General features: G+C 36.7%; 1 protein-coding gene across 1 annotated transcript; it reads left to right on the forward strand.

Annotated features, from left to right (window-relative positions):
- The first annotated feature begins 8,326 nt into the window (after nucleotides 1–8,326).
- Nucleotides 8,327–17,916, forward strand: LOC126620214 (UNC93-like protein 3). The gene is made up of 10 exons (XM_050288727.1): nucleotides 8,327–8,701; nucleotides 9,117–9,280; nucleotides 15,954–16,017; nucleotides 16,108–16,221; nucleotides 16,319–16,363; nucleotides 16,473–16,717; nucleotides 16,842–16,932; nucleotides 17,022–17,134; nucleotides 17,232–17,355; nucleotides 17,467–17,916. The coding sequence occupies exons 1-10, from the start codon at nucleotides 8,504–8,506 to the stop codon at nucleotides 17,644–17,646; spliced, it is 1,338 nt and encodes a 445-aa protein (XP_050144684.1). The 5' UTR covers nucleotides 8,327–8,503; the 3' UTR covers nucleotides 17,647–17,916.
- Nucleotides 17,917–18,430: the final 514 nt, after the last annotated feature.

Genomic DNA, 18,430 nt, shown 5'->3' on the forward strand with positions numbered 1-18,430 from the left:
AAATGGGGTCTCGTCATTTATAGCTCATAATATATTAACAAAAATTTGGTTCAAAATCGTTTTGGAAGAGAATCGAACCTAAGATTTCTCACTTATAAATGAAAAAAAATACTACTAAACCGTAGTACTAAGTGGCGATGGGGTCTTGTCATTTAAATTCTTATTTATTTCGCCTGGAATGGTTTTGCTTCAAGTGAGCTATAAATTTTCGGATTCCAAGTGATGAGTTAAATCATCTCGGTGTACCTACTACGTAATATTACGGCATCTCTAAAAGAGATGTCAAATTTAAAACATTAAATTGATATTTAATGGCTTATGTAGTAATTTGACATTTTGTACAATTTTTTGATCCACCCAATATTTTGATTAATAATTTAAATTTTTGGCTAAATTGGATTAATGGTCTTTGTGGTGTTAGAGAATCAGAAGATAACCCCCGTGGTGAAACAATTCGGATTTAAACTCTCATGGTGAAGTCTATTACGATTCAAGCCAAAATTAATATTTACACCAACTTTCTGTTAGCCAAAATTAACAATCCCACCCTTCCTCAAAATTTTCCTGAGTTCCCATTACAGAACTCCTAATGGATGTGATATACATCCTACTATAAAACTCGGTATGATATTAAACCGTTTACGGTCTCAACAACCAATCGACTCATGCGTACAAGCAGCAGCAAGTAAGATCTCGCTTTGGGAACTATATCAATGAACAACAACCAATCAGGCCATTGAACTTGACATCTCTAAAATCTGTTTTCTGGAGTTACGAGAAGTAGTCGGATTGCCTCATGAAAGTCTGGTGGTAAAGAGATTTCAAATGAAATATGTGTGCATATGCCAACAAGTATGCACATAAGGAATGCTATTGTTCTTGCATGAAATCAAAGTCTTGCCTAAGCCCAAGGATGAAATTTCATCTTGATGGAAGAAATTATTCCCCCTTGCTTTCAGGCTTGAGTTAATCTTTTCGACATCAGCAAGCAGGTCCTTAAAGTCGAGTCCAACACACCACAAATTTTGTGTTAACAGAGAGTTGATGGAAATGTTAATTTTGAGCTTGAATTCTAACGGACTTCACCACGAGAGTTTAAATCAAATTTTTTCACTACGGGGCTATCTTCCGATTACCCTATTACTATGGGGACCATTAATCTAATTTAGCCAAAAATTTTTATCACTTTGTGGGTCCATTTATGGAGGCAATCAATTAAATTCTTAGAATACACAACATTTATTATATATGCATTAAATTCAGAAAAAAAAAAAAAAAACTAAATGAATTTGCTAGTAGAAGACTTTACCTTCAATTGACTTAGTGCCATGTAGGAAATTGAAGACTCGGTTGGAGAGAGTTTGTTGCCATTTTTTACTGTTTTATGTCTATATGACAGTTTTGACATCTCATTTGAAGATACTTTTAGAGAGATCACATTTTGAGAGGCCACATTGTACTATGTAGGACACATTGATACATATAGGTCACTCCTTTGCTAAAAATGATGGTTAAAAGATGGTATTATGTGTCCACTTCTGGTAACAGACAAAAATCAGTGATCACATCTTGAGAGACGACATTATGCAAGAAAACATGGTCATGGTACCCACACCAAGATAGGAACTAGCACCTATACGCTTTGGAACCATGTCCCCTGAAGGAAGACCACCTCTAATATCACAAAAAGGCATGCTTTTTAGTACTCTATAGGCTTTACTTGGTTTTAATATGAGCTCAACAGAAGGAGTATAAGAAGTGCCCAAATTAATGTTGAATGAGGAGGCACAAGCCTGGATAGACCAATTCATATGCCAGATTGGAGAAAAGAAGACAGGTGCTCATGGGCCAAGCAACTTTCATATTAACATGACCTACATGTTGTCCTCTATGTTCTGTGCATAACCTGATCAGCCAGCTGGATTGAAGGATGATTATGTGTCATAAGAGCTAATGATGGCTTTAGTAAACATTGAAGAAGTTAATAAGGTGGAGTTTGGCCCAACAAACAAGCCTGACCACACACAGAAAAAGCTTAAGAGAATCTACTATGAGAATATGGTATTCAAGAGCCCGAGTCTGGCTTTAGCACACAATTTGAAGCCCATATACGTGACAGCCCACTTGGAAGGAGTCCATGTTAAGAAAATGTTGATAGATGAAAGAGCAGCAGTTAATGTACTGCCCCTAAAGTAAATGAAGAGACTATAGAAGTGATGAGGACCTCATTCCCACTGATCTTGCTGTATCTAGCTTATTTGGAGCTATTACCAAAACACATGGGATATTTCCTTTGGAGGTAGATTTGGGATCCAAGAAGATCATGATGGCTTTCTTTGTGGTAGACAGTAGTTCTACTTATGGAGCTTTGTTGGGAAGAGATTGGATACACCAGAGTTTGTCAGTACCATCCACTCTGCACCAACAAGTTGCTGTGTATCATGAACCCACTGTTGTAATGCAAAGATTTTGGGAGATAGTGAAGGTCGAATCACAACCATTTCTCCCCACAACTAATATGGCTGAATCCAACTTCTACAATCCCAATGTAGGGGTTTTGCAATGTTCATGAGCTGAGCAGAATGGTCGCCCGACTAAGGACCGCCCAGAAGCTCCTAGAACAAGAACTTTCTCTCACTCAGGAGGAAGAGGACATGCCTCAAGTTGTCCCTGCCCACTAGTACCCATGATCACAGACTAGAAGAGAATGGACCAAGTAGTAGCAGTTAGGTCCTTAATCAAGAGACTGTTGAATTATGGAAGAGAGAAGAGATATCAAAGAGATTTTAGCCAAAGAGATGGCAGAGTGGGGAGAAGGAATGTCGAGTATAAAAGACGACCAAGGTAAAAAAATTTTGGAGAAAAAAGAAGAAGTGAAGGCTGCCATCCATATGGCAGAGTATTAATAAGCTTATATTTATATATATTTTACATCAAATTCACTTGTCTTTTCTTAGTTAGTTCATTATATATATTTGAACTATTTACGTTGTTTTGTGTTTTGTGGGATTTGTCAAGCAAAGAAAAGAAAAATAGCACAAGTGGGATTTTAAGTAAGAAATTCGTCAAAACTGCCTATGCAGGTCAGCTGACTTTGGAAACAAGTTGTGAACAGATCAGAATGAGTTAGAGAAGGAGCCTTACATGCTTGGAAATCTATGGATGTCTATTTTCTGGATCATTTTGTGGATTGTTAATATCATTTTTCTAGAAGAAGTTATGGCCGTTTTAACACTAAAAGGTTCCCAAGAGGCTGAGCAGTTTGTAATTGACAATACTGCAATGAAAACAATAAACCCAATAAATCTAACAGCAAAAAATGATGCAGCCAAGAACAAGTCAGCTGATACCTATTCAAATATTAGAGGAAATGGAAAAAAAATGAGAATTAAGTGGGAGTAATGGGCATAAAGTCTACCCAAAGAGTTACAATTGTTTTACCATTTCCTCTCACTTATGGTCATCACTAAATGACTGTTAGTGAGGTGAGTTATGGAGAAAAAAACTGGGGTATCAAGCAAGAACAAAAAGGTGCAGGTTTCAGCTGCAAAGAGGAGGGGAGAAAAAAATAGAATAGAAAGAAAAGGCAAGGCAGCAGCGTTGGGGAAGGAAGGAAAGGAAGGAGGAAATCTTGGCATTCTCTTCTCTCGGTTTTATCTTCTCAAATTCATGTCTTTCTTTTGGTTTTATTTGATAATAATGTGTAACTAAATTTTTAGTAGTTAGGGGCTGTTTTGAAGCTCTAAATATGATTGCAAGTTTGTTATGACATTTCGTTTGAATTACTTTTATGAATAGATGAAAATTGGTTCACTACTTGTCTCATTGATGAATTCTTTATTTGTTTTCTATGGATGCATACGTAGTAAGCATATCTAGGATTCTAACACTATGAATATGTGTGTGCCTACCCTTGTCGAATGAGGACCTACATATGTTCTAGAGTAGTACTTGTTAATTGCGATTAACATGTGAACCAATTTCTAGGATAAGTAAGACAACGCTAGTACTTACGATGCCTTGTGATGACTCAAACTCTTTTCGTTTTTAATGATTTCTACTTTTTAAATCTACGAACACGCCATTCTAGATTGCATGCTAAGAACTAAGTTAAGTTGAAAACCCCATTCTCTTAACATACTACATAAGAAAGAGTAATAAGTTGAGTTCTAACATTGAGCCAACTTGAGCATCTTCTTCTGGAAATAAAAGGAATTTGAATGAAACATAACATGTTTGCATGATTATTTGGTGGTGGATAGCAATTCCCCTAACTCGTTTTTCTTAATTTGTGAACTACTTAAAATTTGCTTCTGTCCTGTTTTTGTTCGATTTAATTTAAATAGCAAATCAACTCCACAAATCCCAAAAATTTGTATAAGTGTAGCTCTATGTGTCTAGTGTCTGCATGTAAAATTTCGTAGACTTTAGATTAGTGTAAGTTGGTCTAATAATTATTTTTTGGTGGCTGGTCAGTAGGGACAACAACCAGTTTTTGTGACATTTTAAGTAGTTAGATAAAACAACCTTTTGCGGGAAAGACCCTTATTTTCATATGCTACAATTGACAAATCTTAGTGTTAATAAGGAAAATCAATATGCATAACTCATTTTTCCCTATTCCTTTTCCTCGTAGGTTTATGAAGTCTAAGAAAGAGCAAACTGATAAGGAAATCTTGGATACTTTCTGGAAAGTCCAAGTGAACTTACCTCTTTTAGATGCCATAAAACAAGTGCCCAAGTATGCAAAGTTCCTTAAAGAGCTTTGTACGAACAAGAGGAGATTCAATGATCAAGAAACTATGGCATTAAGCGAGGAAGTATCAGCTGTTTTGCAGAGGAAGCTGCCACCGAAGTTGAAAGATGCAGGTAGCTTTACCATTCCATGTGTAATCGGAGGGAAAGAGTTTGGGAGAGCATTGTGTGATTTGGGGGCATCCATTAATCTGATGCCGTATTTAGTGTATGAATCATTGAACCTTGGAGACTTGAAGGAAACAAAGGTAGTAATCCAGTTGGCAGATCGTTCAAATAGATATCCCAAGGGCCTATTGAAGGATGTACTTGTGCAAGTGAATGAGTTCATTTTTCCCGCTGACTTTTTTGTTCTTGAGATGGAACATGACCCTATGCCTACTGCACTTCCTCTTATATTGGGAAGACCATTCCTTAGAACGGCACATAAGAAGATTGATGTCTACGATGATACCTTAACCATGAAAATTGATGGGGAAAGCGTCAAGTTCAGAATCTTCAATGCTATGAGGTACCCTAGTGATTTTGAATCTTGTTTGTCTATTGATGTGTTTGACTATTTTGTGTAGGATTGTTTTAATAAAGGTATGGGACAAGATAATTTAGAGAAAGCATTAGTGCATAGCATTACACATGGAAATCTTATTTATTCCGAGCACATTGAAGAAGAATTAATCCAAACAGTGGCCGCTCTTGAGTCTCGTTCACCAATTCGTGGTAAGTCTTATTCCTATTTTATTTCTATTCCTACTTCTAACGAAAAACTCTTCTTTCTGTGATTCAGGCACCCAAATTGGAGCCTAAACCGATTCCTGAACATCTGAAGTATGCATTTTTGGGAGAGGATGAAACATTACCAGTCATTATATCATCACAACTCACAGCAGAAGAGAGGGAGAAACTGATCCGGTTACTGAAGGATCACAAAACTGCCATAGCTTGGAGTATTGCAGATATCAAAGGTATAAATCCAGCTACATGTATGCATAGGATTTTGTTGGAGGAAGGTGCAAAACCAACAAGGGAAGCTCAACGCCGTTTGAACCCACTCATGATGGAGGTCGTTAAGAAAGAGGTTATCAAACTTCTTGATGTTGGCATTGCTAACATATATATAACATACCTACAACATAAATTATTCAACATAGATTAGTTAGCACAATTAACTTGTGATAGAAGTAAAAGATAAAAATTGAGATACGGATTGAGAGCAGGAGAAACAACATTTAATTCTCATATTTATTCTTAAAACTAAGTAAAAGATATATATATATATATATATATATATATATATATATGTATGTATTAGTCACTCTTGGTTCATCACATTTGATAAAAGTTTCAGGTTACATTTCCCAGCATGGTTTCCCAATTGGTGGTTAGTTCACTGCCCAACAGCCAGCTTATTACCCGAATATTTCATGCAAATTTTATCATCTGGTTTCCAAAAGAAGTTTGACCGAAGCCGTTTCGATGACAGAATTACTCTTCTTTTGTTGTTCATGGCAAAATACAAGGTCCCTTGGATCATGAAATGGAATTACGAGATTGAAACATGTCAAGTCTACAGAGCCCTGTGGATTAAATGGTGGGACAAATTTGGGAGAAACATCTCACCGAACAGTCCAGAAATGAAATAATATACGATGTTAAAAAAGATGAAGAAGGATTACCTATTTTTGATGAAAACATTGGGCAAGGTGTCCCTGATGCAATTAACACGTTACTCTTCACAATCATAGAACACTTCATAGGAACACCTAGTAATGTCACCTCTAGGATCCATGATCAACTCAGCAATCTGAGATGTCCAACCCTAAGCGACTTTAGATGGTACAAATAAGATGATATAATAGTCAATGAACGGGCCTAAACTAACAAAGTGGACGAATCCCAGTAGTGACTTACAAAACTGGACTTATAAGTGACATGGGAATACATTAATACTAGCTTGCGAGGTGTACATAAGTCACGAACTTTGATAAAAAATTTAAAACCAATAAGATTACAATCAAAGAACATTGAAGACTAGGAACCACATCCAAAGTATTTGACTAATTAATTCAAAGGTATACTTTGATTAAGATAAACATTGTAGACTACAATAAATGCTAAGGAGACTTCCTCAAAAGTGAGACTCTCTATTGGACTCTCTGCCACCTTATATTTTTTGCACAATATATTATAATGTTAGCACAAAAATTGTAAAGTGGCAAAAAATCTATGAAAAATCTCATTTTGAGAAACTCTCATTAGAATTTCTCCAAGACAAAATCATAGGTTCGATTGATGGCCTCCAATGGGTTTTCACCTTATCCATCAAACTCTATCCACAGAAAAATAAATCTGATCTTATGAGTTGTAAAGCACTAAAAAGTACACAGATCAAAGAAATTAAAAGATTAGATAAAGACAAAAGAAATCATTTAACATAATCTTATGTAGCAACAAACAGTTTCTTCCATTCCCATACCAATTGACAATTCTCATACTTCAAGCTGTAATTCTTATGAGTTGCAAAGCAATGAAAGAACACAGATCAAAGAAATTAAAATTGGATAAAGACAAAAAATCATTTAACAAAAATATTATGCAGCAACAGTTTCTGCTTCCCCCTAGCCACTTGCCAATTCTCATACTTCAAGCTGTAATACATCCTCTGCAATACATCTTCCATATGGAGGAATTGGTTGCTCATAATTCATATATATGTACATAGGTTGGCTTGGATTTTCTAGCAGAGATCTCAAATCGGAGTTTGTCTATAATGAATCAGCTCTTAGCATATACCAGGACCATTGGCCGGTAAATCATTAGTCATTGAATCTTTACTTTTTAGTTACGATTTGAACTATCACGAAATATAATAAATCATAATCAGACTGTTGAATCCTTAATCATTGAATGTTTAACTAAGAATTGAACAGCCATGAACCTCGATGCATGTTATAATAATCATAATTTGTGACTGTTGAATTCTTATAAATTTTGATACATGTTCTAGTAAACCAAAATTTGTAATTGTTGAATCCTTAAATTTTTAGCTAAGAATCGAATGGTCATGATTCTCAATCCACGTCATGGACCACTCACTTGAATTTTCGCCAAATCGGCCTAACTCATGGGGGTCCAATATGTCTTTGTCTGCATGCATGCAATCACATGAATTTCACAATAAAGAAAAAAAATGTAGGCCCCACATGTTGTGGGAACTTGGTCGAGTAGCCACATTTAAATCATGAAAGGGTGTCGGCATGAAGTGGCACATCAACTTCTCTCCCCTATTTTTTTTCTTTTTTCTTCTTTATCCTTCTATTTAAACAGTAACAGTTAAATCACGTTAATATTTTATATTAATTTTTTATAATAAAAGAAAAACAAAATAAAAGAATGTGAGATGAGAGGATGAAAAGAAATAGAAAGATAAAGGAGAGAATATTTGTCCGACTCTGACCAGCAGCAGATATCTGGTAAACTTGTCAGCATATTCAAAAGATAAGGCATCATAAGAGGATATGTCTTTCTGTAGACAGTGACTCACTGCATGGGGATGGGGTGTCCTTATATTATTAATTTCTCGGCTGCCAGAAGCACTACATCCAGATCTTGCCTACACTTTCTCAGCAACCAAACAGACTTTTGAGTTAATCACTCACTCAAAAAACCCTACTTTTAGTTGTTGAATTTTCTCTAACTCTGACTCGTTTTGTTGGATTGAGAGCTTGAAGAAGAAGAAGAAGAAGCAGCTATGGAGTCTGCTGTTATGGTCTCTGCAGCTTCTTTTCATGATCTGGAGTCTTCTCATGAGCCGGAGAAGCCACTCCTTGTCGATAATTCTCGAACCCGAAAGAACCGTGCCCGAGATGTTCATATTCTCAGCTCTGCCTTCTTGCTCATCTTTCTTGCTTTTGGTGCCACTCAGAATCTAGAGAGCACTCTCATCACTGTGAGTTGGGCTTTTATGTTATTTCCTATTTTCTCTATTTTTCGAGAGACTTTTTTAAGGGTGGTAGCGATTTTGACACTCAACTCTTTTAGTTATTTACACTCCAAACTGAATATTTTATGATTTTTTCAGCACTCCCAGAAGTAGTTCTGAGGATAAAGAATGAGTGCTAGAAGCACTAGATTTTATATATTTGATTGAGAGCATGTTTTGAAGGAAAACAAAATTTAATTTGATGATTTAGTTTTATTTAATTACAGAGAAAATTAAACGAGATTAGCTCTTCAACAGTAATATGATTATGACATGCAACACTAATGGTATTAGGAAAATATGAATCTTGAGTTAGAAGTTATTTTATGGTTTTGATCAACTTGATTCTGATGGTTTTGGAACTTTTGAATTTGGTAATCAGGAGAAGAATTTGGGTACCACATCACTTGGAATTTTGTATCTATCATTCGCATTTTTCTCTTTGGTGGCGTCCTCGGTTGTTCGACGTTTGGGTTCAAAGAACTCTTTGATTCTTGGGACTACTGGCTATTGGTTGTTCATAGCTGCACATTTGAAACCAACTTGGTAGCTACTTTACTAATCCACTAAATAACTAGCAACTGAATTCTAAGTCTAAAGTAAAAAAGTCCCGACTCATGCGCAAAGAACGCAGCTCTTTAACTGCAAATCACAGTATTATACATATACTGTAAGCAGTATATGAATAAATAAACTACTGCAACACAGCAAACCAACACAACCCTAGGATTACCAACTAATATTATATTCATCATAACTAGAGATATACCAGTTTATAATCTGTAAGACACTTACCTGTGGGCATCGCCATTTTGAAGAAACAACCGAAGAAGAAGTCTTCTACTTCCAGCACACAAAAGTCTCTCTTCTAAGTGAATAGGGTTTTAGATAATATTGAGAGAGTACATGAGGAAGCAGGGACTGCAACTATATATATCCCACCATATATCTAGAGATTCACTCGGTCCAGCCTATTATTAGAAGGAGTGATTATCTCTATCTCTTAACAAGTTTTAGTCCTATCATGACTCTATATACTAGTATATATTTGATAAGGATCGAAATAGAACAGCTGCAACGTATAGAACTCCACAATTCTTGTCATACTAAAGCTCTCGGACTCCTTGTGTTTCGCATAACTAGTATAACTAGTTAAACGCCACCCAAGTGGTCCAGTTGCAATCTCATTGTTATTCAAACAAGTTTTACATTCTCCCACTTGAATGTCAATGATATGCCTTAGTATTACAAGAATCATGATGATCATAGAGTTCACAAAAGCTTGCAACTGATCCTTCTTAGTAACTTGTCATTTTTTAAGAAAAATATAGGACCACAGAAAACAAGGCACGTACAGCTTGCACTTTGCACTCTGTAATCACATACACATTTAACTTAAAAAACACTATGTCACTCTTGAGAGTCATGATGTTAAGAACTGACAATTCAGAATGTCAGTTCCCCATAACAAACTGAAATAATTCCAGTACCAAAGTTGTTTGCAGAAACATGATCAGCCAATTTAAGCAAATTATTAAAGATAACAAATTTGCAAGCTAACTAACAACTGTCAATCAATAAACAAGATAACTGAAACAAACTCAACACAGTTTAAGGAGTGCTTACTCCCACTCATTAATTGAATCAAAGGCCTCTCTTACTCCCATGTTGAAAACATGTTTCTTGAAAACTCCCACTGGTAAAGCCTTTGTCATTGGATCCGCAACCATTAAACTTGTGTTGATGTACTCAATCTCGACAGTTCCTTTCTTCACTTCATCTCGTACTTTTAAGTATTTGATGTCCATTAATCTGCTGGCATAAGACCTCTTGTTATTCTTTGAAAAGAAAACTGCAGCTTTGTTGTCACAATACAACTTAAGAGGCTTTTCAACACTGTCAACAATTTCCAATCCTTTCATCATGTTTTTAAGCCAAACAGCTTGTTGAGTTGCTGCATAGCACCCTACAAATTCAGCTTCCATAGTTGAAGATGCAATACCTTTCTGTTTTGCACTCTTCCACGATACTGCACCATTAGCCAACATAAAGATATATGCATTAGTTGACTTTCTGTCGTCTACGCACCCTGCCAAGTCCGAATCCGTAAACCCCACCAATTCCAGCTTGTTCCCATGACTGTAAGTTAACATAAAATCTCTTGTTCTTTTGAGATACCTCAGTACCTTTTTCGCTGCAACCCAGTGACATGCACCAGGATTTGATTGAAACCTACCAAGCACGCTCAGTGCAAAAGCCAAATCCGGTCTTGTACATACCTGAGCATACATTAGACTCCCGACAAGAGATGCATAGGGCTTGTCTTTCATTCCCTCCTTTTCTAATTCATTTTTGGGACATTGATCACTGCTCAGTTTGTCTCCTTTGCCGATAGGCAATTCTCCATTCGAACATTTGTCCATATTGAATCTTTTAGCAATTCTATCGATATACTGCCTTTGAGAAAGACCAAGAGACTTCATAGCACGATCTCTTACTATTTCTATTCCCAGAACAAATCGAGCTTCCCCCAAGTCCTTCATGTCAAAGTTTTGTGTGAGCATACTCTTAGTTGCCTGTAGTAGAGACATATCGGAGCTAGCTAATAATATATCGTCTACGTACAATACTAAGAATATGACCTTCGCACCAAGGACTTTCAGATAAATACACTCATCCAATTTGTTCTCTTGGAAACCAGAAGCTGCCATTACCTGATCAAATTTCCTATTCCATTGCCTCGAGGCTTGTTTTAAGCCGTATATAGACTTATTCAGTTTACAAACCATCGTTTCCTTCCCCCTTTCAACAAATCCAGGTGCTTGTTGCATGTAAATATCTTCTTCAAGCTCTCCATTTAGAAATGCCGTCTTGACGTCCATTTGATGAAGTTCTAAATCAAAATGTGCTGTGAGAGCGAGGATTATTCTCATGGAATCTTTTGTTGAGACTGGGGAAAATGTCTCATTATAATCAATGCCTTCCCTTTGTGTAAAGCCCTTTGCCACTAACCTTGCTTTGTGTTTGTCAATGTTGCCTTGTGAGTCTCGTTTTGTCTTGAACACCCATTTACAACCAATAATTTTTGTTGTTCCAGTTGGCTTTGAAACTAAGCTCCACACACGGTTTTTCTCCATGGACTCTAGTTCTTCATGCATGGCTTGCTTCCATAGTGTGGATCTTGAACTTGTTATGGCTTGATTGTAGGACAAGGGATCATCTTCATCACCTATAGTATGTTCTGCCTCATTTAGGTATACGAAATCAGGCAACAATGCTGGCTTACGTACTCGCTGTGATTTTCGAATAGTTGATTCGAAAACTGCAGTTGCTGGATCATTCACAAGGTCTTCTTCAGTTAATTGTACTGGTGCATGTACTTCATGTTCCTGGACGTCTGCATGGGGTGCATACTCCTCATTTGTTGTATCATTTTCATGGACCGTATGTGAACTGTCATGAAAAGGGTGTGGCTGTAGGTCCACGGGAATGGAAAGAGTAGGTGCATGGGGATCAAGAATGTCGTTATCAAGTGTAATTTCATCGAATTCTGAGAATGTAGCTGCTGATATTCTGATATCAGTTTCATCCTCATCTTCAAGAAATCTTGCATTATGAGTTTCCATAACCCTCGAGTGACTGTTAGGGCAATAGAACTTATACCCTTTAGACTTCTCAGAATACCCAATGAACTTGCAACTGGTGGTCCTTGGATCGAGTTTTTTCTCTGTTGGATTATAGAATCTGGCCTCAGCATTACAACCCCATACACGAAAGTGATGAAAGCTCGGTTTCCTTCCAGTCCAAGCTTCAAATGGAACCATGTCTACGGACTTGCTTGGTACACGGTTCAATATATAGTTTGCAGTTTTCAGTGCTTCACCCCAAAGAAACATTGGAAGCTTTGAATGTGCAAACATGGATCTGATCATGTCTTTCAGGGTTCGATTCCTTCGTTCAGCAACTCCATTCTGGTGTGGAGTCCCAGGAGTGGTATACTGGGCCACGATGCCATTTTGTTCAAGATAAGCTGCAAACGGTCCTTTGTTTTGTCCAGCCTCAGTGAACCTGCCAAAATACTCACCACCTCTATCGGATCTCACAATCTTAATGTGTTTTTCTAGTTGTTTTTCAACTTCCAAACGGAATATTTTAAAACAATGCAAGGCTTCAGATTTTTCAGAAATCAGAAATACATATGCAAACCGTGAAAAATCATCAATGAAAGTTATAAAATATGATTTTCCACATATGGTTTTAATTGGAAAGGGTCCGCAAATATCAGTGTGTATAATTTCTAGTAGAGATTGGCTACGGTTTGACCCTATTTTCCTAGTATTGGTGAGTTTTCCTTTAAAACAATCAACACACTCTTTAAAGTTGGTGAAATCAAGCTGTGGCAACAAGTTTTGTTTGGTAAGTGTGATGATTCTTTCTTTAGAAATATGCCCCAACCTTTTGTGCCAAAGCATGGAGGTTTTTTCATGAGTGAGCATTTGTTGTGAACCAACACTTTGAACATTAAAACATTCAATCTCATAAGTACAACTCATTTGCCACATATCAACTTTAAGATATGCTTCACCAAGCAATTTATTCAAATCATTTGAATGGAAAAACTTTACACTTTGACTGTCACCCACAAATGTAAAGCCGGACTTAACTAACTTAGATGCAGAAATCAAATTCCTTCTCATTGAAGGTACATAGAGTACTGGACTTAAATTTAAAATAAAGCTAGAAGAAAGAACTAATTTGACACTTCCTATGGATTCGACAGCAACTTTGCTGCCATTCCCTACATAAACATTGTAGACTTCATTGTTTATCACCCTTGTTTTTGAGAAGCCCTGCAAAGAATTAGTTATGTGAATAGAGCAGCCTGTGTCAAACCACCAACTTTGAGGAGGAACGTAAACTAAATTAGACTCAACACACACAAAAATATTTATTTCATTACCTTTCTTAACAAGCCAATTCTTGAAGCCATTGCAATTCTTTCTTAAGTGACCTGTTTCTTTGCAAAAATAACACTCTTTTTCTTTCTCAGGTTCAAAGTTAACAGGCTTTATTTTATGAGATCCTTTAGAGATGATGTTAGTATTTTTAAAAGTAGAAGAAATTTCTTTCTTCTTCTTCTTACCAGCAGCCACGGTTGAACTTTGAGTGAAGTCCCTTTTGCGTTTTTCTCCTTGCACAAAATTCACATCTACTGATTTGTCACTCTTGAGCCGATCTTCTTCTTGCGCACACATAGTGATCAGTTCATCGATGCCCCATTTGTCTTTCTGAGTGTTATAAGAAACCTTGAGCTGCCCATATTTTGGAGGCAATGAGTTCAAGGCCATGTGAACTAAGAACTGGTCAGTCATGGGTACTTCGAGATCCTTTAATTTCTGAGCAAGATCAACCATCTTGAGAATGTGTTCTCTGACACTTCCCTCACCATCAAATTTCATAGAGGTAATTTGAGTGAGAAAAGTCCCAGTTTCAGCCTTGTCAGATTCTTTAAATTTTTCCCCAACTGCAGCCAAGAAAGCTTTTGCATTGTCTTGTTTCGGAACACCCCCTTTAACTGATGGAGCCATAGCCTTCCTCATAATCATCAGGGACATTCGGTTTGTTCTCTCCCATTTTTCAAACTTTGCCTTATGATCTGCAGTGCTCTCTGCAGTAATTGCTGCAGGTTTTTCCTCCCTTAATGCCAAATCGAGATCCATAAGGCCAAGAACCATTTCAACATCCTCCTTCCACTTCTTGTAGTTAGAACCGGTCAGAGTCTCAATATTGTTGAAATTGAGAGATGTCATATGAGGAGCTGCAAAAAAACCAAATATTAATTTTATAGTTGTTAGTCATTAAGTGTCAGCAAACAAAAGAAAAGATTACATATAATCTCTTCTCAACACATAATCGTATAAGTACAGCATCATCTTTGGACAGAAACCATTTATACTAGATTTGCATAGCCAAAATATTGAACACAAGGGCAATTTACATAACTCCAACACTTTTGAGCAGATGAAGAAAGCAATCTTGTCAATTCAATATTTCACTATACATTGATTCATTTGTTTAACTTGAATAAATAAACACTTTTGAGCAGATTATTATTCACTTGATACAAATAAATCACATGTCCAATTACTTAGACAGCAAGCCAAAATCAACAAACTAAACACTTTTGAGCAGATTAGTTGTTGAAATTCTTGTTTATGATTCAAATCTCAAAATCAGTTTGACTTTTGACAAATAAGATATGAATCCAAAAGGTCTTCTTGATTGAGTTCCCAGTATTGTAACTATTCTTGAATGTTGTTCTCTGCACAGAATAGCAAACACAACTGGGGGAATATATGGTAATAATTGATTATACATCATGATCATACGATTTAATTGTCAGTATGCAGCGGAAGCATTTAATGACATAAGAGCAAAACATATAGATCATTCATATCAAGAGTTAACCATATATTGAATAAGGAACCCTAGCCATGTTGGGTTTGCTCTGATACCACATGTAAGCAGTATATGAATAAATAAACTACTGCAACACAGCAAACCAACACAACCCTAGGATTACCAACTAATATTATATTCATCATAACTAGAGATATACCAGTTTATAATCTGTAAGACACTTACCTGTGGGCATCGCCATTTTGAAGAAACAACCGAAGAAGAAGTCTTCTACTTCCAGCACACAAAAGTCTCTCTTCTAAGTGAATAGGGTTTTAGATAATATTGAGAGAGTACATGAGGAAGCAGGGACTGCAACTATATATATCCCACCATATATCTAGAGATTCACTCGGTCCAGCCTATTATTAGAAGGAGTGATTATCTCTATCTCTTAACAAGTTTTAGTCCTATCATGACTCTATATACTAGTATATATTTGATAAGGATCGAAATAGAACAGCTGCAACGTATAGAACTCCACAATTCTTGTCATACTAAAGCTCTCGGACTCCTTGTGTTTCGCATAACTAGTATAACTAGTTAAACGCCACCCAAGTGGTCCAGTTGCAATCTCATTGTTATTCAAACAAGTTTTACATATACAACATACACTCTTTGTGAGGTATTGAAATTGCGAAAGTAAAAATTTATGCAAACATGTCAAATTGTAATTTGTCTGCACGAAGGAGCTAAGTATAAGAAAGTCTTTACTCTAGTTTTTTTGCATATGCTTTAACTTTGAACTATTTCTTTGTAGGTACATAATGGTTCCGGTTTCTTTGTACCTTGGGTTTGCCTCTTCAATAATATGGGTCGAGCAGGTACGAGATCTCATTGCTTCAACTGCAAGTCTTAAGTGTATATTGACAAAAACTAGAATTTAATTTCTGAACTTATTGTGGATCCATCAGGGAGCATATCTAACTGCAGCAGCGCGTAGTCATGCCCGAGACAATGGATTACATGAAGCAACAGTTATTGGCAACTTCAATGGAGAATTTTGGGGAATGTTTGCCTGTCGACAGGTGAATCTGTTCGGTCCTCCAAATGAGTTTGTGCTATAATTTTCTATCAAATTTATCCAGTCATTTTGTCTTATGATGGTTGCTGTGAACTTTGCAGTTCGTTGGAAATCTTTTACCACTCTTCTTGCTAAAAAGTGGAACAGTGCGTGCGATCCTTTTGTATACATTGCTTGTTCGATTTTGCGTTTAGAATTCATGGTTGTTTGGATATATGATGTGCATTGATTTTGTTTCCCTTTTGATCACTGCAGGACGGAAATGCAGGCGACATAACTTTGTTGTTCACTGTGTTTCTCTGCAGTATGACCTTAGGAACCATACTGATGTGCTTCTTAAGCAAACGGGATGAAGTAGAGCACCCCCACGGTTCTTCTCTCAACTTACTTGCTACTCTGTCATCTTCGTCAATGTCGCTCATCCCTCCTTTGTTTGATATACGGATGCTATTGATCGTCCCCCTTATGGCGTATACAGGATTACAACAAGCATTTGTATGGTAATTACTTGACGAATTATCTCCCTATACTGTCTTGCAGCCAAACAAAAATCACTTATTTTCCTTTGTTCATCGTTCTTTTGCTGGTCTAGTATTAAGATTTGCACAATTATTCTAATTTCAGGGCTGAATTCACCAAGTTCATCGTTAAACCAATGCTCGGTGTGTCTGGTGTGGGCGGTGCAATGGCAGTTTATGGGGCTTTCGATGCAATAGTAAGTGTATATGCACAAGTAGTTCTTTAACCCTTGATAAAAGTTTTTTCTAGACTTGTGATCTCACATTTGGGTGCCGCTCATGTTAGTGTTCACTCACTGCTGGTCGACTTACCTCGGGTCTCAAGTCCATCACTCTTATCGTCACAGGCGGAGCTTTAGTTCAGGCCGTCGTATTCATCTGGCTGCTTCTATTTTACAGGTTACTTAGCAGTTTTTATTGCAATTCTAGTCTCCAATCTGAAGTGAATGCCTTCTTGTCTCTAGTTCCTTATTTTACCTTTGTTATGATCACGCAGCCCGTCAAGCGGACTACATGGCACTATGAATCTTCTTATAATGGCAGCTCTGTTGGGCATCGGGGATGGGGTTTTCAACACACAGCTCAGTGCTTTGATTGGAATATTCTTCAAACACGAAACGGTATGACAAATCTCCACTTTTCCCCCTTCCTTTTTAAGTTTTGTTTATCCATCAACTTCAGAACCACTACATTGACAAACCGAATCTGTTTGGTATTTCGGGGACATGCAGGAAGGAGCATTTGCACAGCTCAAGGTGTGGCAGTGTGGCGGCGTTGCACTCATCTTCTTCATCAGTCCATACATCTCATTACAGGCAATGCTGGTGCTTATGCTCTCTGCAATCTGCCTCGCATACGCCTCCTTTCTATTTCTGCATCGTCGAGGAGACAAATCAATCTCGCTTCGTTAAGTTCAAGTTCAGGTTCATGATATGTGCACATGAAACATTCAATCATTTTCAAGAGAAAAAAAAAAAGTTGTCGTAGTCATACAAGTTTGGGTATCATTGTGTTTTGTTACTGTCTCTAAATCCATATCATCCACCTTGTAATGTTGTTTCTGAAACTAATGAAAAATGACCGTTATGCTGTCACAAAACAATACTGCATCTAATACATTACTTGAATTCGGTTCAAATCTACTTGAAGGACAGACTCCTAGCTCTGAATCCTTTCCAATCTGTGTTTGTTTAGCTCAATTTGCACTTTTGTACTCTTTATAATTTGGTGTTTAGCTCGCAATTATATTGAAAAAAATAAATAGCCCTGTCTAAATTGTTGGTTAATCTTAATGTAGCAAAATGTGAAATGACCAAAAAGATCTTTGGACATGCCTTGCCTTCTAGCATATATATATATATATATATATATATATATATTTTAAACAAATGATATCATCGTAACTAAGGGGGTGAGTTTAATCTCGCATTGGGCTAGAATAATATGGTTTAAATTCGTCTTTAGCGAGAATCGAACATAAACCTCTCAATTATAAATGAAGAGGAATAACAATATACTGTAATACTAAAAGACCTGAAATATTGACACATTAATATGAATACGAGGTCGTATGATGTCATTATACTCCAATTAATTATACTAAAATCAATGTCAATAGACTATTAATGGGTTCCATTTTACATTAATATTTTGGAACATGTTACCGACATCATTTTAGTTTTTTCAAAATTTTGA

The sequence above is a fragment of the Malus sylvestris genome, chromosome 4 (assembly GCF_916048215.2).
Source record: "Malus sylvestris chromosome 4, drMalSylv7.2, whole genome shotgun sequence".
NCBI lineage: Eukaryota > Viridiplantae > Streptophyta > Magnoliopsida > Rosales > Rosaceae > Malus > Malus sylvestris.